Source organism: Electrona antarctica, assembly GCF_951216825.1.
Source record: "Electrona antarctica genome assembly, chromosome: 18".
In the NCBI taxonomy this organism is placed as follows: domain Eukaryota; kingdom Metazoa; phylum Chordata; class Actinopteri; order Myctophiformes; family Myctophidae; genus Electrona; species Electrona antarctica.
Window position 1 is genome coordinate 23,051,105 of NC_136799.1, and position 24,702 is coordinate 23,075,806.

Sequence of the window (24,702 nt, forward strand, 5' to 3'; positions counted from 1 at the left end):
TTTAAAATGATTATAGGCTACATCATGCAACCAATGGCCCCAAAATAATATTACAGCCAGGAGGAGTAGCCATAATCAGCATCTGCGCTCCGCCTCACCCTATCTTGCCATCAGGCAGGAAGTTTCAGTGAACAGTTGAGCGTTGGGGAGGAGGGGGCTCGGTTGCCGGGAGAAATGGCTTGAATGTGATTGACGGTTGCCAACGAGCCGCCTTTCGGACGTTTTCACCGGATAACTACAGAAAGAGAGAGATGTCTTCACATGGGTAGCTTGAAGTTCCGAGCCTGTCTACGGAGTTACACGAAAACTCTTCGCATGGCAACATGGCAAATGTTAAAGTTGCCATTCGAGTTCGTCCCCTCACTGCAAGGTAAGCCAATGTTCCGATGTTCTTACTCTAACATTGTTATTTTGTATTGAAACTAATTATATATAAATGGGCGACGGGACGTCAACAATAAGCCTGCGTATTCGGTTCTATTCCTCTGGATCTGTTGTGTGACAGTGGTGTTACCAATACCAACCAACTAACTTCCAAGGGAATTGTCAAGTTGTGAGCGCTGCGCTGACGATGAAGTCCGCTTCCGAACGACTCACTAGTCCCATGCATTCTTTTTTGTCTTGTCGTGCAGAAGATAATTGTTATTGTAGGCAAAACTGCTACAGCATAAGCATAATGGATTGTAAACACACTTTCCAACTCTTTGAGTTTGAAGAGCGGGCCTTTATAATAAAGAGGCACATGGTGATTGGTGAAACAGACAGCAACTGTAGCTGTCAGTATAGAGAGGGAGGGGAGGAGGGCAGTGTGGTTACTAATGTGGAGTAAAAATCATATTACGGGTAATCCTACGTGGAAAGCAATTTTAGGTCTACCTCTAATAGTAATACTAATCTAATAAAGCTGCACACATCTAATCTTACAGACGCTTGCTGTAGTCTATGCGGTAGAGAATTAAAGTGATTACCTAACATTTGACTATAATGTCTTTATTAGCCTACTTTTGGTTGACTACTACCTTTTGTTTAACAACACAAACTTGAGGAGAAAAAGACCCCATTTTACAGTGCTGTAAAATTCAATGTTGAAGTAGCACAATAACACCGGGAGGCAGTAAAGTCAGCAAGTCTCACTAGAGCACCCCCACTACTGCCACTAGGTTTAGGCCAAATTACTACAGCATGTTGAGTTTAAGGTATTTTAGGGGAGCCAGAGTTTGGAGATATTACATACTGTACTTGCTGGTTATTTTTGCTCATGTAATTCATCTAAAAGCTACTACAGCATGCCATAAATGTTCAAGCTACAGTGCTACACTATGAAGGACAGGGAAATATTATAATAGACCGTCTTCATGACATTTTGCAATTCAAAAGTACTCTTAGTGGTGGAAAAAGTACTCACATTTTTTACTTGGCATTACATTATTCAGAAAACGACCTTCTGTGTCACTGAGATAACGTTATAAAGAGAGCCCAGTCAGCCAGCCAGCCGTGTTTGTCAATAGGCCTGGCATAAGTATGCAGTCTTTTGTTTCAGACTTCAGCTGACCAATAGCCTACAGTGGCCATAACTGAATGGGTAGTGTGGCCATGTGGGGAAACAGAAGGCCCTAGCTGGTTTGTGTCCAGGCCCCGGCTATGTGTGTGTGTCCCTGAGCAATACAGTACACTACTGAATACTTAACCACTAACTGCTCATCCCTCAGCACTCATCATGACCAGCTGAGCAGTCAGCAGCTGGGCAAAGCTGAAATTGAACATCCCCTGTTAAGAACGATCTCCCTTCCCTTTACTGTATGGAATAGGAGGATTATGGGCCCCTCAGAAGAGCAGGCAGTATGTTACTATGTTCCACATGAGCTAAAAACATGTCAAAACAATATTGTCAAAGTGCTCTATTTTGGTTTGTAATCAAAACAGAGTTTTAGGGGTTTTACCCAATTTCCATGGAAAATAGTAAAACCAGAGAATGCAAGGGGGTTGATGCACCAACCACCCCCTTGCATTTCTCTTCTCTCCATGTTGATGAGCCTGGTTAGAGATTGAAAGGCTGTGGTTTAGGGCAGGGCCGGTGGCAAAAAGAAACCCGCGGGGAAAGGCACACGATTACGACAGCCTCCTCGTCTGCTGCGTGCTGCAAACGGAGGCCATCAAAGTGCTGAGTATTGCGTGATGTTGCACGGCATGGTAGCATTTCTCCATTATTATTATCACCCTTGGACATTTAAATTCACTCCGCTTCACCCTGAGAGGCTTCTTCCAGTTTCACTCTGTTGCATCAGATTGTGTCTTATTCAGCAGCTGGGGTGCACACAGCTGGCCCTGTTCCTCTCTCTCTCACACATGCATGTGCATTCTCTCTCTCTCACACACACACACAGACACACACACACACACACACACACCTCGCTCTCTCATACACACACACACACGCACGCGCGCGCGCGCACATTTTTGTTCTGGAAAGGGTTCAAACTGCCTCATGAGTGTGTGGGGCTGTTTTCATTTGAATCTGAACTGGTCAACACTGCACACAACTCTCGATTCGCCGGTTTAATGGACACACACACACACACACACACACACACACACACAAAAGACACATTGTTGCAACTGTCATATGATGGCCCAATGTCATATTCTCAAATGAGCTCGAATTGATCTGAACTTTTCTGCACACTCCCATAACCAGAAGAACAGTAACAAACTAGAAAAAGTGCCCTTCTGGGCACAGGTCTCCACCAGGAGACTGTGTGAGATGTTTGGCAAAATGTTTAGGATTAATATAAACATGTTTTTGAGGCATTTTGTTCCAAAAATGTGTTTTGCAAAAATCAACCTGTTGGTGGCGCTATAACAGGCCAATGTGAAAAGGGTGGGATATATTCCTCAGCCCAGTAAGAAAATGTGTGAAAGATTTCACGTAAATTGCATGCTGCGTTCATGATTTGAGGCTTTTGTTCAAAACGGGGCAATCTTGCAAACTTTGAAAGCCAATTATAGCCAATTAGGATGGAATATGAAATATGGGACAGATCCGACTTGAGCACATGACTATAGAGATACTGTGTAACGATTTGTGAGTTTTTTGGACAGAATCTGGAGGAGTAATATCAAAAAATGTGTTTTACAAAAGTCGGCCTCCTGGTGGCGCTATAAAAGGCAGATGCGGAAAATGCAGGTCAAAGGTTTGTCCTTGGCCTCTAGGGAGTGTGCATGCAACGTTTCACGCAGATCGGTGCAGTTTTAGGTAAAACATGTGAAAAGCTGCCTCATGGTGGCGCTATAACAGGCCGTTCTGGAAAATGTGGGGCAGAGGTTCATCGTTGGCATCCAGGGAGTGTGTGTGCAAAGTTTGGCATCGACCGGGTTAACGGTGCCGGAGATTAGCTGTACACAGACGGACGGAAGGACGGACGGACACACACACACACACACACGGACGGAGTGCAAAACATACTCTCTCCCCATGCCTTCGGCCTGGTGGAGACAATGATACGTAGCCTAATCTTTTTTAGTGTAGATAAGGTAGTACTTTCAAGACAAATCGATCTACAATATGTGTTTATGGTATGTTTTCACTGGTCTTTCCTTTCACCAACATTCATCACTTGACATTACTTTTCCTAATATGGGTATGTTAACATGGATGCTTATAGAGCGTCGCAGTCCCGCCTCCTACCCTGGACCAGGAAATAAAACCCAATGCATTATTCTCATAGACATTTCTTAAAGTATTTATTTAAAGACGGTTACGCCGCGGACAAAGCCAACTCGAGTCGTGACAACTCATGACAACACAAACAATATTTTGGACCAAACAAATAATTACAAAGAAGAAAAACAACAAAAAAAGTGTTGTAACCTGCCGTTTTTTTCTTCTTTCTAATTATTTGTTTGGTCCAAAATATTGTTTGTGTTGTCATGAGTTGTCACGACTCGAGTTGGCTTTGTCCGCGGCGTAACCGTCTTTAAATAAATACTTTAAGAAATGTCTATGAGAATAATGCATTGGGTTTAATTTCCTGGTCCAGGGTAGGAGGCGGGACTGCGACGCTCTATTGAGAGATGAGTTAAGAAAAGCTGTCATTCCTTTCTTGTCCACAGGGAGAGTTTGGATGGAGGAAAGCTGGCTGTACAGGTGGAGGACAAGTTAGTTAGGATCCGAAATGTGAAGGTGAGTCCTTTTGCGGAATACAGACCAACAACACACACTTCCACTAGGGGGGGGGGGGGGGGTGTGCACGTCTGCGACTCTGCGTGCATGTGTTGCATGGGTGCATTCCCTTGTTTATGGGATGCGCCTGTGTCTGTGCGCAAACATCTGTGATTGAGTTTCAGTAAGAGTGAGTCTGTGATTGTGTGTTTACGATTTACATGTTTAGTTTTTTTTGGTGTGGGGTGTATAGGTCCCAGTGAGGTGGGTGCATTCAGACTATCTCACTGACAGGATGTTTACAGTCTTGGAGCGGCCACTTCCTGCTTGATTCCTCTGGCGTTTATTATAAAAGTGTTGAGCCTGCTCTCACATACACACTGTTGGACCGACGGACCCTCCCCGTCATACACAAGCACTGACACACTGACCACAGCACACACAAACAACAGCACTGACAAGATACTCCAGATACGTGAAATACGAGGCTCTGTTTGTAACAAAGGCCATTTTTAGTAAGGATCAAAAGATGATTATTAATGAGCTAAAACAATCCATAAAGCTAAATAAAGTTCACCACATTTGCAATACCATAAAGCATAGTCTAAGTCTTAAAGATAACCTTTGTTTCACAATGTGCTTTGTGCTTTTGAAGGTTATTTTTTATGTGATTCAAAAAATCATCTGTTACCAATTATCACAAGTGATGTGAAGTTATAAATTTTTTATTAACAAAGGCACACAATCTCAACGCTTTCACTGTATTCACTCAGTATTTAGAAATCAGTCAGCTTCAATAGATGAGTAGCTGTGATTTGTTGAAGCCACGTTGTTATAGTCTGTATGCTGCTGCAACAGAGTGGCGCCTGCTACCGTGTCTGAATCACTACCAGGGTGTTATTCTAAAGAAAGAAATATGTTATGATTTATACGAGGAAATAATTCCTTTGATAGTTTCTAGGATTGGAGTTTGAGCATACTCTGACAAATTCAATGCGGTTGCATTTGGCAATAAATGTATGCATGTATTTTGTTTGATCATATCATTTATGGATATATTTGTAAATGACGTATGCACATGTTCTGAGTGATTACAGAATAGTAGCATTGATCAGATAAAATTCACTTTTTTGTGTTTACCCCCCCAACACACACACACAAACTGGAAAAAGACCTGATTCTTGTATTGTTTACATTTGGCTCTTCTTTTACACGGTTGTATGAAGAGACGGCAGACAAAGGGACGAGCAGGAAGTCAATTCAAAATGATGGTGACAGAAGAGCCACATATGGCCTCATTCTGTCTGGGAGTGGGACGAACACACTGGTTCTGGTGGGACCCACTCCCATGGGAATCATTATTTATGGAAAATGGGACACTTTTGGAGTAATTCAAGACAGAGAGAAGAGGGATTTCTAGAGGACAATAAACTACAGGGATACTAACACCAAGACACATGTTATATTATAATTGAATTGAACTGAGCAAAAGGTGAAATGTGAAACGATAAGTGAGAGATTATACAAATCTTGCTGACTACGCTCAGGATGATTAGTTATTAGTATTAATTAGTATTATTAGTATAATACTATATTCACTTTTATGTTCTTTTCATTTGTATGTTCCAATTTAAGATTATATGCTAAAATCAACCAAAAGAGTTGGCTCTGCTGCCTTCTTCAGTGCTGTGTATCCGTGTCTTTTACTGAGAGCACTAACAGGGCATTGTTGCTCTTAGCGAAATCTGGGTGCCACAAGGCCATTGTTGAGTATCATAACAGTACTTAGGCGCTAAAGAAACAGGTTAAAAAGTCAGTTAATTGCGTGTGAGGAATTGCTACTAGGGCTGCAGACAGAAAAGTAAACGTTAACGTTGACAGGCATGCTGGGTGCAGACATCATTTGAGTCATCAGTTTATCCCAGTCAGTTTAATACGAGAGGGTGAACAGTGAACACAGATTATAAAGTGATGTGTAATGTTGTCCTAAACAACAGCTCTGTCTGGGCTTGTCTTGCGATGGTAGGCACCTATAGTGAACAGGATGTGATTAGTGTTAACCCAGTGAGGTCGATAATGTACTGAATGCTTCAATGCTTGTAATGAATGGAAAAAGGATTGTCTCAAATTCAAGTCCACACTCCACAGCAGTACCACAATGCTAGAAGAAGGCCTGTATAATATATCTAATGCAACTTTACTGTTTTATTTGTTTACCACATGGCATGCTGTTTGTCTAATGTCCATACTTCAGTACAATAGTAGCTACTAGCTACAGAATGCACACGGTATGGTATATTATATACTGTGTGTGCTATTGTGTTACTAAAGCTTGATTTAAGTGTTGTATGACATGTCACACAAAAATAATGTATTTTCAGCACCTTTTAAAAGTTTAAATACATTATGTTGAGCAGCAGAGTATGGCCTTGACCTGCTCTATTATGTAAAGAGATGGCACCCATCACAATAAATTACAATGACTTCACTTGACTTTGTCACCGGAGCATAAAACACTGTCCTTGGTGAGTCTCAGACACTGGTCACAGGTCATTACACAGGTCATTAACCCAATTCAACACAATGAAGAGTCTTAAAAACACAGCATTACAATGAATTGGGATTGATCCCTAATATTTCGTGTCTCTCTCCCCCAACTCTGCCTAGCTGGATGGACGGACAGACGGTGCTGTAGATTCCAGGGAGAAGCTTCTAGAGTTTGGTTTTGACTACTGCTACTGGTCAGCTGACCCCGCAGATCCCCGCTATGCCTCACAAGAGGAGGTAAGACACCTGTACTGTACATTATGGAGATCGTGTCCCTTTATTATAGATGGACGGGTGGAAAGGCGGATGGATAGGCAGATGGTTGGTTGGTTGGTTGGTTGGTTGGATGGATGGAAAGATTGATGCCAAATAGATTGGTGCACATAGCAACATTAGTATATATTATATTATATTATATTATATTATATTATATTATATTATATTATATTATATTATATTATATTATATTATATTATATTATATTTAAAATGTCAATCAATCAATCAATCAATCAAATATCTTACATACCTACATACTTTCAAAAGCACAAAGCTGGGGACAGTAGCAACTGCTGCTACAGGCGGCCACTTGTGTAGTGCCATCTAAGGATGTTTGCTGTCTATGGTCCATGCCCTGGACAGGGTGTAGGGCGTAGGCTGTGTGTATGTGCGTGCATGCTATGGTCCGTGCCCTGGACAGGGTGTAGGGCGTAGGCTGTGTGTATGTGCGTGCCAGGCCGAACTCTAAACACTGGTCAGGACTCTGCATTGGGCACAATGGGCAGTCACAATCTCCAGAGTACCAATGGACATTGAGCCAAAAGGAAATGCTGTCCTTGAAGACAAACCACAACAAGGAGGTTGTTTGTGCACGTGCGCTGCGCGCGTGTGTTTGTGTTTGTGTTTTTTTTTCCTTTACAGATGGTCTCTTAGGCCAGGGGATTGGATATCACTCCATCTGTTACCCAGAAGTCTCTGTGCCTCAGCCATGGCACGGCCATAGTCAGCTGCCTTTCATGTCTGTCCTGTGATTGGATTAGATCTCTTTGGTGATGTTCTGATTGGAGGTTGCTGCTGGAACCGGAGAGTAGGGGCCCTGGCTGCCCAAACCAAATCAAGAGAAAGTGTCCTGCCTATGATCAGTACTTTATTTGGATTTTTTTTAACAAAATAAACAGAAAGACGTACGCATACGTATGCATGGACATTATGTATGAGCACAAAAACATAATATAAAACAAGGATAGACAAAGATACAAATACAAATACAAATACAAATAAATCAAATTAACAATTTAAATTAGTTTACACGACCAAACACGCAGCATCATCAACCGTATCATATGTATACTAAGACAGTAAACAATCAAAAGGGCATTGCCTGACCATGGATCACATCAAGGACCTGCAACATGACTGAGGAACACGTTCCACTTCGAATCATATTTATCTAACTGATTATTCATATTAAAAGATAACTTCAACAAAGCAGCCACGATTCCAAGCTGAGTGAACCATACATGTGCTGGAGGCAAATCCTCAGACTTCCATTCCTTAACAATGATCTTCCTGCCCACCATTAATGCTGTATGAATCCAGTCAGCTAGAGGTGCGGGGAGATGTTTTAATGGCGATGGATCACCCAGAATAAACAGAGCAGGTGTATAAGGAATATCCTGGTTTGTGATTTGCATTATATTCTCATGAATAGCACACCATAGAGTCTGTACCCTAGGGCACTCCCACAATACATGAATAAGTGTACCGGGGTCCTCACCACACCTCCAGCAAACCGGACAAAGTGTCCTGCCTGATCATTATTATTGCAGGAATAACACAAATGTATTCATGTTGACAGGCCTATTTTTTAGGCCTAAAGTATCTCTCATTGTCTTTTCGTTCTTATTAATTTGACTGTACGACACAATAGCTGCCTCATTGGCTTTACATTATTTCTATGTTACTGTCTTTGTTTATGGAGATCCACTCCATGCCACTCCCGTCAGGACTGACCTTCCTCCTCTCTGAGCCGTTCTTTGTGTGTGTTGGTGAAAGACTGGGCTGTGACTACAGCCTACACACAAACACAGAGCAAGACACAGTACAGTACTTATCTTCTGTCTGTCTGTCTGTCTGTCTGTCTGTCTGTCTGTCTGTCTGTCTGTCTGTCTGTCTGTCTGTCTGTCTCTCTCTCTGGTTCTGCCCTGGTTCTCAGCCTCCATCCTTGGCTGAGTCCAGTCAGAATGGCCTGGCGGCCACAGACTGCACATTCCACTGGTGATGCAGGGTGGGCGACGAGGGTCAGTGTGTGTGTGTGTGTGTGTGTGTGTGTGTGTGTGTGTGTGTGTGTGTGTGTGTGTGTGTGTGTGTGTGTGTGTGTGTGTGTGTGTGTGTGTGTGTGTGTGTGTGTGTGTGTGTGTGTGTGTGTGTGTGTGTGTGTGTGTGTGTGTGTGTGTGTGTGTGTGTGTGTGTGTGTGTGTGTGTGTGTGTGTGTGAGAGAGAGAGAGAAAGAGAGAGATGTAGGCTATATATATTGGGGGAGGGGTTAATACAAACCAGAGCCACTCTGACCTATTTTTCCCAGCCCGGATGTCAATAAACTGGTCTCATGATTGAGGAATCTGGTCGATGGCCTCATCAGGCAACATGCGTGATTTAACATCACAGTTGAAAACATTTGGATGAACTGTTGGGTGAATGGGTGTCTGCACTGGGTTTGCACTGTCATCTGAAGAAAGGTCAGCTATGGAGCAACAGCCAATATCATCGCCAACACATGCTTTAGTTGTGTTAATTAGGACGTCACCTTTTCTCATACAAAGATAATGCCTTTTCGTACTATATTTGGCCTATCTTTTGTCTCAGAGCTGAGACAATTGATCTGGGTTCTCTTCCTGTAAAGTCCCTATGGGGCAGAGACAGTCAAGGCTGTGGTGGAACGAAACATGGGGATCTGGATCTTAACGTGTGCTTTTCCAGTCCAGTGCTTATCCCACCACACCCAGTACGCTCCTCAGAGACCATAGCCTCATAGCCCCCCATGCACTGTCTGTACTGTACCTCCCCTCCCAGCCCACTCCTTCCAGCTACGTGCTGTCTGGACAGATCACTGATACTGTATACACTATACAGTATGTTCTCCAGCAGGGAGACGTCTGCATATATGGTCGAGCCTTATTTAAACAGAAATAAGAAAGGGGTGTTTAACGTAGATGCTGGTGTCTTTAAACTATGGTTTGGTAGCCAAAATAGGGCTGTGTGTTACTGTTACTGGTGGGTCCCCCACATGACACGGTTTTTATGACTGTGGTTCCAGCCAGGGCTCAAAGATAGCTGTAATTTCTCACTCGGGAACGCAGGCTGAGCTAGTATCTCTGTTATGGGAGAGAGTAGATTATGAAAAGATAGAAGGCCGGGCGGGGAGAGCTGTGTTAGGTGAGACGAGGTACTCTTAAGATGTTGGAACAGGGCAGACGCACAGCCGGGGTCTATAATGGAAGCCAGCTGTTGAGTTAACTCGATGGAGAAGTGGGGGCTATTTGTCTAAACATGCTGCCTTTTTTGCCAGGCATAGATATCGTTTAATGTACTACAGTATTTTCCACTATTTAATCAACACAGTGTACATCTCTGCTGTCATTGGCTACGGGGGGAAAGGGAAATGAAAAAGAGGGGGAACGAGGATAGGGTTTAGATAGATGGAGAGAAAAGCGAATGGAGAGAGAGAGAGCGAGGGAATAAATGGAGACAAGGCGGAGAGAATTCCATGTTTGGAGGGGGTTGGGAAAGGCGAGGAGGTTCAGTGACCAGCCCCCTGGCCCCTCCCCACCACCACCCCAACCCTCGCCTGCCAAATTCACAGCTGCCTCACTTAAGTCATTTTTCGCCGTTACATTTCAGCGCAAAGACGTCACTGTCAGGGGTTCGGTTTGCAGCACAATGCTGGTGTTTTATTACCAAACGCATTCAGTCAGCTTGCTTCCCCCTTTTTTCTTTTTCTCCTCCTCCACACTTTCTCTCTCTCTCTCTCTCTCTCTTCCCTTGTTAATAACAGTGCGTGAGCATGATTTGATTATGCTCTGGGTGTATCTGGGTCTGTGTGTCAGCAGTGCTGTTCTGGATCTAGACTGACTGAGGGGGAAGAATAGTCTCTCTGTATGGGAAGGAATCCCCCAATCGCACACTCGGGAGCATTTCATCCCTTTCACACACATTGGTCAGGGCTTGTCTGAGACCCAGCCTGGGTCCCATTAGCTACAGTACAGACGGGACAGTGAGCCGCAGTGCTGTCAACACTGAAATATAGCCCATATGGGGCCAGGTAGGGCACCTGTGATTTACATGCGTGGTGAGGTGCTGCATAGCAGAGCATGGGAAAGGGGGGAATGTTACAAGATGTGAATGTTTGGGTAGACCTTACTGCATCAGGACAAATCAGGTACCATAGGCTCAATGAAGCTGTCAGTCACAGAAAAAATACTAATTGTCAAAATGTTCTGCCGCTCCTTATTTAAAGCCCATGTGACAAACAACCCCACCCATCTGGCATCAGAGTTAGCAAGAAATGTTTTCTCTTTGCATGATGCAACAAACAATGAACTGCATCTGCGGATAGTCCTACAAAGTCTGCTACAGTAGTATGCACTGATTTATGGCCTATACCGCTCTAGTACAGTGCCCTATGGATTCCAGATGAGAAGGCTGGAGAACTCATTCCCAGCCGTCCATAAAGACTGTAACATTCAGTCCTGTGTGTGTTTGTGTGTGCGCTCTGCCTTGGCTGCTTTAACTAGTATTGTGGGCGGAGAATCGAAAATCCTCCAAAGGCTCTTTCCAGATTTTTATTTTTTTATGTATTTGCTTAATGTCCAGTCGTTGCCCCCGGGGGAACCTTGGGACTGCACTGGAATCATGCCCCTTTATTCTCTATCACCCCCTCCCTCTACTAGTGCCCCCCCCCCCCCCCCCCCCCCCCACCGCTCTCTCTCCCATGTGTAGTCAGGCCCTGAATAATGAAGAGCGGCCTGTCTTTCTCTGCCCCCCCACCCAATACATCGACCTCTCTGGCCTTCCATGCAAATTTGACCTACAAATTCTGCAAATGTGTGACAAATGATTGCGCTGTTGAATTCCAGCCAAACAACTTTATGTCTGTCTGTCTGTCTGTCTGTCTCCCCCTGTTCCCCTCAGACTTCACATGTATCACTCCTTAGTCCTTTGACCCTGACTATTTCGCTTGTAGGACGAGTCGAGGATCTGTCCAATGACATTTCTAATTATTTCCCATCTGTAAACACATAAGCATGCAGCTTTGCTGAGGGACCGGCTCTAGTGTTTGTGTAGTCCAGTTGGAAAGCGTGGGATGGAAACTGGGTGACCTTAGGCTCCTTTTTCAGCTGTCCAGTCCTGGAGACAGAGAGGCAGAGAGGCTGAATGAGAAGGTTTTTTTTAGTAGCAGTCCAAAGACTGTTTCTTTCCAATCAATAATTCAATTCAGGAATTGCACCTTATTGGTGTAAAGTGCAATAAAATTAATTATAGATGTAGTGTCTTCCATTTGGAATGAGCGACGGAAAAAGAAAGATTTATTTTCTCTTTGGATTGAAGTCTTTGTGCAGCTGTTGTGTCTGTTCCACAGAGCAAGAAAGATATCAACTCCTCTGGAACTGCAAGGCTGTTTGCAGTCACTTTAAATCAGTAAGCTTCTTATACTGGCACTAAATACAAATCAAAATATCACAATCTCTAGTCCTGGCCTGGGACAGGGATGAAAAGAATGACAATGAGCAATCCTCTAGCTGTTTTTGCATGGCTGCTGGCTGTTTTTATTTTACAGTCGCATTGTATCCTCAATCATATTCTATTCCTGGACATAAAGGAGGAGAGACAAGTTTTGATGTTTTTGGTCAGAGAAACATTTCCACAGTATGACCATTGCCTTTGCAATCAATTCAATTTCAAGATTTATTGACACAATGTACTTTACACTTCAGCATAAATTCATTTAGTCTTGTTTTGAAAGAGAGAGAGAGAGAGAGAGAGCTTTGTAGTTATGTACATTAATGTCAGATGGAGCACAGAGAAGCAGATGAAGTTTATTTCTTGGCAGTCGCTACATTTCAATAAGCTTTATTGGCATGAAACACACTTCAGTGTATGTTGAAGTATATTCTCTTTGAACTGTTAAGAGGGAGGGAGAGCTAGAAAGAGTGCAGCTCTCTTTCTGCAAGGCCGTCTTCTTTTCCTTCTAAATATTCAGTGGCTGGGCCCTACAACAGATTTAGTCTAATCTTCAGAGACTCCCTCCCACCGAGTGAAGCTATGAATCTGGGGCCGTTGGGTGACGTCAAGGCTAGAGAATTAAGGCAGTCATGGAGAGCTGATGTTTTCAAATGTGGTCTTAACGCTGCCTGGCTTCAGCTTGCCTGCAGCAATTGTTCCTGATGACGTCACACAGGCACGCACGCACGGCGCACGTACATAGGCACACACACACGCGCGCGCATGCACGCACGCACACACATATACACACACACACACACGGCACGCACACACATATACACACACACACACACACACACACACACACACACACACACACACACACACACACACACACACACACACACACACAATTTTACAAGCAGACATACATTTACAGCACAACACAGACACACACACACACACACACACACACACACACACACACACACACACACACACACACACACACACACACACACACACACGTAAATATAGTCCTTCAGGGCTTAGTGTAGGGCAGGCCACATAAAACCAGCCCAGCAACTTAAGTCCTCAACAGCCAATGATTAGAGGCCTAAACCTATTACTGAGACATTAAACTCTCTCTCTCTCTCTCTCTCTCCCTTTCTCCCTCTGCCTCCTTTTATGTTTATTTTCTGTCCTAAGACCAGCCTCATTCTGTACAACCTGTATTTATCAGGGTCTCAATCAGATCTCTGGCACAGGACTCAGCTGTTTCCTTGTTTATCAGCAGACGTCATGGTCCTTGGAGAGTTCTGTTTAAAAAATGATCCACTTCTGCTACAACACAGACTGTCTGGACGAATGTCCTTGCTTTGACTCTCGAGTTTTGTATGCTAACTGCTTTTTCTGTCTGTCAGTTTATCTGTCTCTGTTTGTGGCTTTTCATAGTTCACCTCAAAATATATTGTTTCATGCCTTTTGCCTTTAGATGTGTCTACTCTCTACCATAATATGTCTGTCCCTCCCATCTGTCTGTGTGACTGACTGCAGTGCTCAGGTTTCTCATTGTAATTGAATTACTAGTCTACACCCGCATTTCCACCCACCGTCCGTCCGGGCTATTGGACAATGACGACAGATCCCATTGCCACCAGGCAATGCGACCACGACTGCAGATCGATTGGTCAACCCACTAAGGAGAAAGATGAACGAGGCCGGACTGACTGTTTTGTTCATCTAATAGTAGGATTAACAGTAGTATAGTAGAATGTTTAAAATGTTTTCCTTGTATGCAGTGAAAGGATCCAAACCCTCAACATTCTGATCCCATGGACCTAGTCCTACTTTAGAGTGTTGTTCTACTGCATTCTACACCCCCTAACCCCCCCTGGTTGGCCCTATGACTTTAACCTGTACTTCCTTGCCAAGTATGAAATCTATATTCTGCTTTCCTCTCTCTCATTGTATGACTGTTTGTGTGTTTTCTTTGTGAGGAAAAGCAAACTAGTGGGGCACTGGGGCCTTTGTCATTCTTTTAGATGGGATTTCCTCTGGGTTGGCTGGTTGGTCGTCGGAGAGCTATGCTCCTCACAGGATGGACATGCGAACATGAGCACATGCGCGTACGCACGCACGCACGCACGCACGCACGCACGCACGCACGCACGCACGCACGCACGCACACACACACACACACACACACACACACACACACACACAGTTTACAAAGGCATGCATATATGCAACTAAGTCAAAGGAATACTGTACACTAACACACACACACATACACAGCATTGCAGACGTTTGTGTGCAAGCGCAATAACGCACACATGCGCGAGCGCATATACGCATGCATACACGCATGCATTTCTCTCACATATAGACAAACCACATACTGTACGTGTGTGTGTGTGTGTGTCTGTGTGTGTGTGTGTGTGTGTGTGTGTGTGTGTGTGTGTGTGTGTGTGTGTGTGTGTGTGTGTGTGTGTGTGTGTGTGTGTGTGTGTGTGTGTGTGTGTGTGTGTGTGTGTGTGTGTGTGTGTGTGTGTGTGTGTGTGTGTGTGGGGCCCATCAGCCTGCAAGGCACACTATGTACTGTAGCAGTAAGTCTGCCCCCCCGTCTCTTTTATTACCGTACATCAGTGTTGCTCCTTCCTGCTCTGCTTGGCTCTCTACACTAGAACATCCATTTTCCTCCCCACAATGCACCTGGGCCCTTCCCCCATCTGCATTGTTCATCCAAAGTTTGTATGCTACTGTAATGTGTCAAAGTAGGTTGAGACAGTCAGTGAGGTCATGTTTAACACATGACCTCATCCTAAGGATGGGTATACTCTATAGGCTCGTCTTAAGGCGTTTGATATCGCTATAAGAAAGACCCGCTGTGTTATATCTTTGGAAACGCTCCGGTTGCTACGGAGGCTTGCTAAGGCCTCGCCACCACGGTTTCTGTTTTGCTTCTGTATTAGCCGCGGCCTTTGCACGCTCTTTTCTTGGAAACTATGGCGCTGTCTGTGGTTTTGAACAAATCGTCGATGTTCGGAGGTCATTTGTGATTATCCGGTGATCGCATTTGGAACATTGGTGTTTTCTAGAGCAAAGATTGGCCTATTTTAGCTCGCTAGCATTTACGCTAATAATTTAGCATCCAAAATGCTAAAAAAAAGATTCTGATCCGGTGGCACCCAAGCACCACCACTTTCGTCCACCAGGTGGCACTCAATGTGTTAAGTATAGTTTTTATAGAAGTTTCTACACAATGCACGATTACACTAATCAAAATAATCAAGTTAATTGTGCTCACGACCGAGGGTCACTCCCATAGCGTGTTGCAGAGCAATGTTGTTTAATAACCACTTTCAACTTGGTGTATTTTTCTCTTGAGATCTCCAAACTCACAACGCGTTGCAATGTGTTAACTTAAGAGTTTGTAGATTGCTGTTTTTGCTACTTTGTGTGACATTGTCATATGATTAAGTATAAAATGGAGCACTCATTGATGAATAAAACATTAAAGAATAAAGATGAATAAGGTCCAACAGTGACATACATTACCCGATCAGTACTGTGTCGGGGTAACCTATCTTGTCTAATTCATATTCAGTTGGACCAGCTTCTGCTTGGTTTGTGTTTCGCTCTTTTACTTCAAGAGGTTGAACTAAAGTTTACGCTCCCGCTTGGAGGCATTTTGCCGACTCATGGTTAAAAGGAACACTCTGGCGACAAATGAAAGCACGGATTAAAACAATAGAGATCCTGTACATGGGTGAAAGAGAAACGGGTTTGGGGAGCGAGGGAATGATTGAAGTGAAGTTCCTGCTCTTTAAGCATGGCCAGGAGGCACCCTCAGTCTTGTTTTGCCCCCACATGGAGCTTTTTAAGAGGGGCAACTTTAACAAGGGCTGTATTGATTCTGTCTGTTTAAGGAGGAGATGTCTGTCTGCCATTTTCTGTTTTTAAATGGTAGGACGAGGACAAGACGGGGCGGCGCTAGTCTTTGTCTCCATGTTTGAGCTCCCATTCAGACAAGAGGTAGGGGGCCAAATGTGGTGGTCTGGGGTCCACTTGCTTGGACTTGTGTCCATGTATGGGCCCAGTGCCATGCGTTGAGCAACAGATGTGTCTAATGTTCCCAAGCAGGTGCCGAAAAACTCTGAAAGACTGTATCTGAATCTGACTATTCCCACATCTTGGAACAATAAAACATTATATAAGAGCAAACCGTCTTCATTAGTGAGGATGTATGCACTGCAGTGCAACAGAAAACAGCCAGATTATTTATATATGACTTATATATGACTAGCCAACAATACAAAAAATAAAAAATCACACCCGTGTGAACTGAGTGGTGTAAGGTATTATATAGCCTGATCAGCTCTGACGTAATGAAATCAGCTCTGACGTAATGAAATCACACCCGGGTGAACTGGGTGACCGTAGCAACCATGCTCATTTTTTACGCACAGACTAACAAAGCCAGTTGTAGGAGTGGTTTACACCACTCAAAAATCAATAATGTGTAAACTAAGGACCATACCTTTTATACAAGAACACCCAATCCCAAATGTGTGGATTAATATATTCACCAGTTCACCAGCCTTTTTTTTCGAGCTTCTGGGCGCTAATATAAACATTAAAAGCTAATTTGCATAGAGATTACATTAAAATAAAAGCAAATTCATATTTTAGCTTGTCTTGATGTACATGGGACTTATGTATGTAGACACAGTATTTTGATACTGTAGCAACACCCTCTCTCTGTGCGATCTGCAAAGTCATCTTGGCTGGTGTAGTTAGGCCAGACACACACACACACACACACACACACATCATCATCATTTTTCGACCGCGGTCGAGATCATGAATTTCACAATTCCACGCCAGACTTCCCGGTCCTTCATTGCCATCCCCAGTTCCTGCCTACTGATGCATGTGTCCCTAGCGATGACATCAGGGAACGACAGGTTTCTACCTCTGGTCTGCTTTGAGGCAGGATTCCAGAGAAGAAGGGAAGATATAACCTCATGATCAGCTCTGTAGCAGTGGCCAGCAAACCGTGTTCTTCTGGATCGGACTAGTGAAGAAACACGGGGAAGGTTGGCGTATATTAGAGAAGTCGATGGGTGGCTCTTTCAAGAGAGATTTTGCACTCTCATTAGAAGGCGGTGTAAGTGCCATCCAGCACTTATGCATGTCATTGCAGGCTGACCAGCCCATACCCTTCATACACTTCCAAAGGAGTGTTTCACGCACACACACACACACACACACACACACACACACACACACACACACACACACACACACACACACACACACACACACACACACACACACTTCTGGACGTAAAAGAAGAACCATTTTGTTTCACAATGTTGAGGCCTCAGAACACTGAGAGGGTTCTTTCATCTACGTCCAACCTAAACCCATTCCCAGGGTTTGTAAGTCCACAGTAACCCAGGCTTAGATCCAGGTTCTGATACCTCCTGATGGTTGGTAGCGCACGCACGCACGTACACACGTACACACGCACGCACACACGCACGCACGCACGCACCTTAACCCTAACCTAAACATACATTTTATTCAAAGCCTATAACCCCAATACGCAAGTCCTAATCCTAAAACAGCCGCTTGAAATTTGAGGAAAGTGTCCTCACTTTCTGTATTTCTCCTCATCCATGTGAGGACACATTTTAGTTCCCACCAAAAATGGGGTGTTAGGTTGAAAGTGTTCCAGTGTTTGGACTTGTGAGATCCTGGAAGCTTGGGGTGCATTCCTCTCCTCTCCTGTCTACATGCCCACCGGTCTCCTTGGTCCAGAGGCCAGGGAGGGGAACCCTTCACTGATCCCAGGGTGTGTTATGGTTCTGGGGGAGAATGTGCTGCATCTGGGGTCTGCTTCGGATCAGGTTGCTGCTCCGAGGCCTGTGTTTGCTTGGGAGCGAGGCTGTGGGGGCCCCCCATGGACGATGGAGAGGCCATGTCCTTAATGTTGGGTGGGAACTGGTTCTGTGTTTTTATTGAATATCCAGGGTGAACAAAGCAGGAGAACACGATAGAGATCTTGTATCGCCCCCACCTTTAATCTTGCACCGACGAAAGTTTGTTCACACACTTCACACGCCTACAGAGTAAAACCAAGAGTGTTAATTTAACTACATACTGAACATCCACATCTTGCTCACTGTTAAAAAACTGTGTACAGCAAGGGCAACTGTGCCTTTACCAAGATTTCATTTCTATTGTCCATTTGCTCAACATATAACATTGATTACAGTACGCACGCACACACACTAGAGCTAAACGTTGCTTGCCAAGACATCATGCAATGTTGGTCATAAAAACATACGTAGGTGGTTGTGACTGGGTTAGGCACCCTGTGATGCCAACAGCCTCCCAGGCTCTGGCTCTCAGAGGCGGGCGATGACGGAAGGAAAACAAGGGTCCCGGTTAGATTGTTTTGTATGAGACCTCCTCTCACCACCACACTGCTTATTTTCCTGACGCAGTCACTTTGAAGGTTTCTCCACACACACTTTTTCTGTACTTGCACACACCATGCATACACACTGACTCATGTAGACTATGTACTATATACAGTAACAACATACAAACTCACAAGCATAACACACAAGTTTACACACATTTCTAAATACGTGCACAAATACGCACACTTGCTGGAAGTGTCACGCGACACGTCGTACAACAATAATTGGTGTTCCAAGCATAATTTGGCCTTTAGTGTGCGGTGTCAAATTAGTTTGTAGATTGCCTATTTTTGTTGCGTGACACAATGCTCGACCAAGTATACATCGAACGTTACACAGTACACACCACATACACATCCTCGCCCCACTAGGTGTTTACCCTGAGTATTAGCTGAAACCTCCCTGCTCCTTAGCCAAACACCTCAGCCAGGAAGGAGAGGTCCAGACTCCCTACTCCCAGTCCCTCCCCAATGCTGGCCTGGTGCCTCTTTATTGTGATTGTGAAGCCTTGGTTCCAATCTGCACGCATGATCTAACACAATGTGAATCTAAGTGTAAACACCTTCTCGGCTCATAACAGCAGCATACGTGTGGTCTTTTCTCACAACTTAAGCAGTTGCCACTGTTTTTATGTGACATCACAATTCATTTTAAGAGATGCGTCATTGTATCTGCCTTTTTGCCTGTCATCTTAAAAAAAGAAAAGAAAATCGATTATTCTTTTAATTTGAGAAAGTACATGCCATTCATAGCACTCTTTTATTTTTCGATTTTCTTTTATCAGCCTTTCACAATACTTTTTATATATATTTGTTATATATTTTATATATATTTATCAGTTGCTCATAGTGTTGGGGGCTTTGTCAGAGTGACATCAGAGATCTGCCCGCAGGGACGGCCGGCTCTCCCATTAGCCAATGTTTATATGGGACTCAGGTAGTGTCAAGTGTCAAAAGTTGGTTCTAGTGGCTGGATGCTACCGGTTCTATCATATGCGACCTGTAACTATTTGTATTGGTCAGCCTGGGTGTGTATGCAGGATTACATACATTACATGTATATGTGTATATTCAGGGTTCCGGGTGTAAATTAATCATTTATGTGTGTTTTGTTTTGTCTTAGGTGTTCCAGGACCTGGGTGCGTCTGTGTTGGCAGGAGCTTCTGAGGGCTACAATGTGTGTCTATTTGCCTACGGCCAGACTGGATCTGGGAAGACTTATACCATGATGGGAACGCCGGTGAGCATGGGGGAAATTAGGGTTACTGCATGGAATGGGCTATATGCACACAGAATAACTCTTCCTACTTCCGGGCCGCTTGCCTACATGATACTAATTAAGGCTCTGTTCCATTTAGTGTGCAGTGTTTCTCAAACATTTTAATTTCAAGGATCCCCATAACTCTGAGAGTTACACACTCGTACGGGGCCATTTGGAAACCACTGAAGGACACTTTGAGTGTTTCCAGTGAGCCAACACACACAATAGCAGCACCCTGACTCTGTTTGACCAGAATGGAACAGAGCCTTCATTCGTATCAGCGGTAACACCTGTGAAGGAAGTAGGGAAGGGGCCCAAGTTATTTCCAAAATGGCGTGTGTGCAACTGTGCATAGAGCCTATTAGTAAAAAAGAGGATTCATGTGAGGGCAGATAACCAATAGTGATTAGAGTGCATACCATATGGACGCAAAGGGCTCCATTTTCATCACCGCTAAACCCCTTATCCCTAAACTTCTTTGCCTTTTTTTTTACTATTTTGCAAAACATTTTTCAATAGTTAAAATGGCCAGTCTACAAGCTCACAGTGTGTCAATGTAGATTGGCTAGTTGAACTATTCAAAAATGTTTTTCAAAATAGTAAAAAAATGCAAAGAAGTTTAGGGATAAGGGGTTTAGCGGTGACGAAAATGGAGCCCAAAATCTCTTGATCAGTGAGTGTCAGGTTCGATTCCCAGCTGGGTATCATTCCCCTACTGCATTTTCTGTCTCTCTCAACTGTCACTATCAAATGGTTAACAACAAAAAAAGTAGCTGATTGGATAATATTTCTGCCACATAATTGTAAAGTCCACACTTTGATTGTTGACCACTCCAGCAATTTGGTGGCTCCGCGTGATCTCTGCCGACTAAAAGTCTGGGGAAGTCTAAATTCAATATATTACGCGCTGCTAACAAACCTACGGCCACTGCTTAGAAAACGGATCATATGAGCATCATAATAGAAATATTTCCAAATTGTTTCCACACAGCTTTAGTGCATTTCTTGAATGTAGATGTCACTAGGCACACAAGCAGGCAGAGATCTCTCTGTACTTCCTTGGTGGAGGTAATAATATAATAATAATAATAATAATAAATGTCTTCTACATCCTGACAGTTTTCTGAAAAAAGTTTCTATGTCAGTCGTTCTTCGATTTTTCAAAAATAGCAGACCTACAAGCTATGAGCTTGTAGATCTGATATTTTTCAATAGCAGAAGCATAACATAATGCTAACACCAAAAGGGGTTCCCGCCCCAAAATGGGTTAAAGAAGAAAAAGAAAGAAAATAAGTTTATGATATCAGTTGATCACTACATGTTCCTCCACGGTACCATGGAGGAACATGTAGTGAATCCACTTCATCAGTCTTGCAGTGCCAGCCAGGCTAAGGTCATCTTACCAGGAACATGTAGTGAACTTCATCAGTCTTGCAGTGCCAGCCAGGCTAAGGTCATCTTACCAGGCACAACAGAGCTGATCACACAGAAAATGACAAATCTCTCCCATCATGCTTGCTAGTAGCCTGATTATCAGACTGTAGCTTTCTTGAAGCTTCAGTCTGACATTGTCTCCTGTCTGAGCGATTTCAAGGGGGAGGGGATTAGAATTTCCCTCAACCAGTAGCCATTGGTGTTGTTTTCCCTCCTTCCTCTGTGTGTTGCGCTGCGTGATGACGCTGAAAACGGGACTCGGCGCTGATTGGTTGTTCGTTAGACCCACCCCCACCACCGATTCTCATTGGATAATACATTTTTGTACCGAAGAAATTATAGGTTCACAGTAGGTGCTGCCAGACGGTCAAAAGAGCTGCGCGCGTTCTCGGCTGCGCGCAGCTTAAAGCTTGAGTTTTTAGACAGCTGGTGGATGGAAATTAAGCTCCACCTCCGCTGAATTCTTGCGCGACGGCCAGATTCCCGGAAACGCTCTCCTCCGCTCAAGTCTTCCGCGGAGGTGGAGCTTCTTTTCCATCCACCAGCTGTCTAAAAACTCAAGCTTTAAGCTGCGCGCAGCTTGAGAAGTGCGCAGCTTAAGAAAGTTTTGCGCTATGGTGTGGAGACGGTGAGTGCAACACCAGACCAAGATCAGAGAGTGGGCGGGGTCTTTGGGCTGGATCCAGGCTAGCTTGCTAGTGCATGATAGTATCCTTTCCATTGATGTTGTAAGATTTTTATTTAGTTTCCATTTGTTTTTTTTGTCTATGATTGCAGGAGTCCAGTGGCTTGACACCCAGGATTTGCCAGGTAAGACGGTTATGTTTTAGCCATAAAAAAAATCCATACCTTTTTGATATGTGTTGTCTCCATGTGATATGCAACAGTATATAATCCATTAAGTATTGTATTAGTAAGGTGGTATAATCAATTAACCATCCTTCTTCCTGTCATGTTAGGGACTCTTCAGGTCTGACGACATCTCCCCAGATGGGCAGAACACAAGCAGAGTGGAGATCAGGTATGAACCAGATATCGGTTGTCTTATTAGGAAAGTGTCCCTGATGTTGAATGTGATGGTTGGAGTCAAATAACTTCAGTTATTAACTTCAGTTCAGCATGCAAACGTATCAGTTACGATAAAATAATAGTTGATTTCATTTAACATTACAAAGTTTATACTAATTCCAGTGTTATCCAATTAATTGCCCTTTCCCAATTTATCATTTAGCTGATTCCATAAATGTTGTCACTGACCCTCTCCTGACTTCATGTCTGGTATGTTTCTAATTTCAATATATAATATCTTACCTTCCTACCCCTGCAGCTTCCTGGAGATCTATAATGAGAGAGTGAGAGACCTGCTGAGTGGTGGAGAGCAGAAGAAGAAAACCTCTCTGAGGGTCAGGGAACATCCTGAGAAAGGACCCTACGTACAAGGTAAGGCAGCTGTCCGAACTGGGCACAATATATGAGTCACAATATAAGGACCATTTTATACAGCTTGGAGTAGATACACATTATAAAGTCATAAATATACACATTAGTGATGGATTTAAACCAAAGTCCTGCACAATGCTCTTGGAAAGCTTCAAATTGAATACGATACTAACTTTTAGATCTAACGAAGATCCAGCGGGATCAAAACATTAGTACCTTAAAAACCATGACTTCATATCATTACGTTCATGTTCTTTAGCCATGGCCTTGTCTGAATATTTCATCGCTTACTTTTGTCTCCTATGTAACAATCCCCTGCTTTCACCACTTTAGCTTAATCCCTTTAAGTGGTAGCTCAGATCAGGACAATGTGTGTTTTAACGTCTTGAGGTTCACAGTTCAGGTCAAGCTGAGGACAACGTGGTAAATGGAGGTCCATTGTGGCCAAAAGACCATGGTTTCTACTCGGGCATAGTCTGGATTGATTGTGAAAGGAAGTATTCCCGGGTTGTGGTTCTGGGAGGTGAAGGGAGAACGGACACATGAGGCTAAATGTTTTTGTCCCTGAACACTAAATCTTTTATTTGTGATGTACACACAGCCTCTTATGGCCAATTATGGATTTGGACTTGGGACACAGTCTAGAGCATTTTGAGTAATGCTTGGTGTGTTGTATGTTTAGTTTGTAGGTCACTGTGGTGTGCGTGGTGAAACTGTGTTCAGAGTTGAACTGTTGATTACATCCACAATTGGTCTTAGTGGCTGTAGTGGCTGTACTCCAATACCTCCTTTTAGCTTTTCACTCTCACATTCTTTCTCCCCTGCCTCTCTCTTTCTCTTCATCGTTACCCACCCCCTTCTCTCTCTCTCTCTCTCTCGCTCTCTCTCTCTCTCTCTCTCTCTCTCTCTCTCACACGTTTTTTTTGTAATTTTTGAGTCGTGCAACCTCTCCAAAGAACAGCAATGTCCGTCCTAACCTATGTGACTATGTAAAGCAAAGCAATGTGACTATGTTTAGAGTACCAGTAGGGGTAAAAGTGGCACTGTTGTGCCAGAAACAGAGAGAGAGAGATAGTGTTGCCTGCTAATTACACAGAGAGAGAGAGAGAGAGAGAGAGAGGCAGGGGGAGAGGGGAGTTGCACCACTCAGTTCACACGGGTGTGATTTTTTAATAAATATTTGAAGTTTAAAAAAAAAACTTAGGTCAGGATTTAGAATGCATTTTTAGAATCGGCCTCAGGTATGAATGGGTTAAGGCCAAATTATACTTGTTGCATTCGCATATCCATGTTATCGCGTCATACTGTATGATGGAAAATTCGTCACCAGCTCGTGTACACGTGTATCTTAGATTTTGTGACCGCATGGCGCACGTACTACATGTGCATACAACTACGGTGATTGCGCATGTGCTAGAAGTTAGAACAGAAGCAAGGACGCTGTGTTTGAGGAGAGTTTGTGTGAGGAGATCTGTCGCTACCCACATCTTTACAAGTCACAATTGGAAGCCTATAAAGACCTCCCAATGTGCTCAAATTCTTGGAAAGAAATTACTGTTACTGTAGGAAGTCTCTCTTGATCTCCCTTTGCTTTCCCCTCCAGTCTCACTGCAGTGCAACCTTTCTCTGTTTCAAACCGTTACGC

General features: G+C 43.7%; 1 protein-coding gene across 1 annotated transcript in view; it reads left to right on the plus strand.

The window, feature by feature from the left end:
• The first annotated feature begins 206 nt into the window (after nucleotides 1-206).
• The window catches only part of stard9 (StAR-related lipid transfer (START) domain containing 9), a 52,068-nt gene continuing 27,572 nt past the window's right edge, over nucleotides 207-24,702 (plus strand). Inside the window, exons 1-7 of the mRNA XM_079527457.1 lie at nucleotides 207-370; nucleotides 4,111-4,180; nucleotides 6,827-6,943; nucleotides 20,046-20,162; nucleotides 22,395-22,427; nucleotides 22,577-22,638; nucleotides 22,945-23,057. Of these exons, the coding sequence (XP_079383583.1) occupies nucleotides 324-370; nucleotides 4,111-4,180; nucleotides 6,827-6,943; nucleotides 20,046-20,162; nucleotides 22,395-22,427; nucleotides 22,577-22,638; nucleotides 22,945-23,057 (559 nt within the window). The 5' untranslated portion in view covers nucleotides 207-323. The remainder of the gene's footprint in view (nucleotides 371-4,110; nucleotides 4,181-6,826; nucleotides 6,944-20,045; nucleotides 20,163-22,394; nucleotides 22,428-22,576; nucleotides 22,639-22,944; nucleotides 23,058-24,702) is intronic.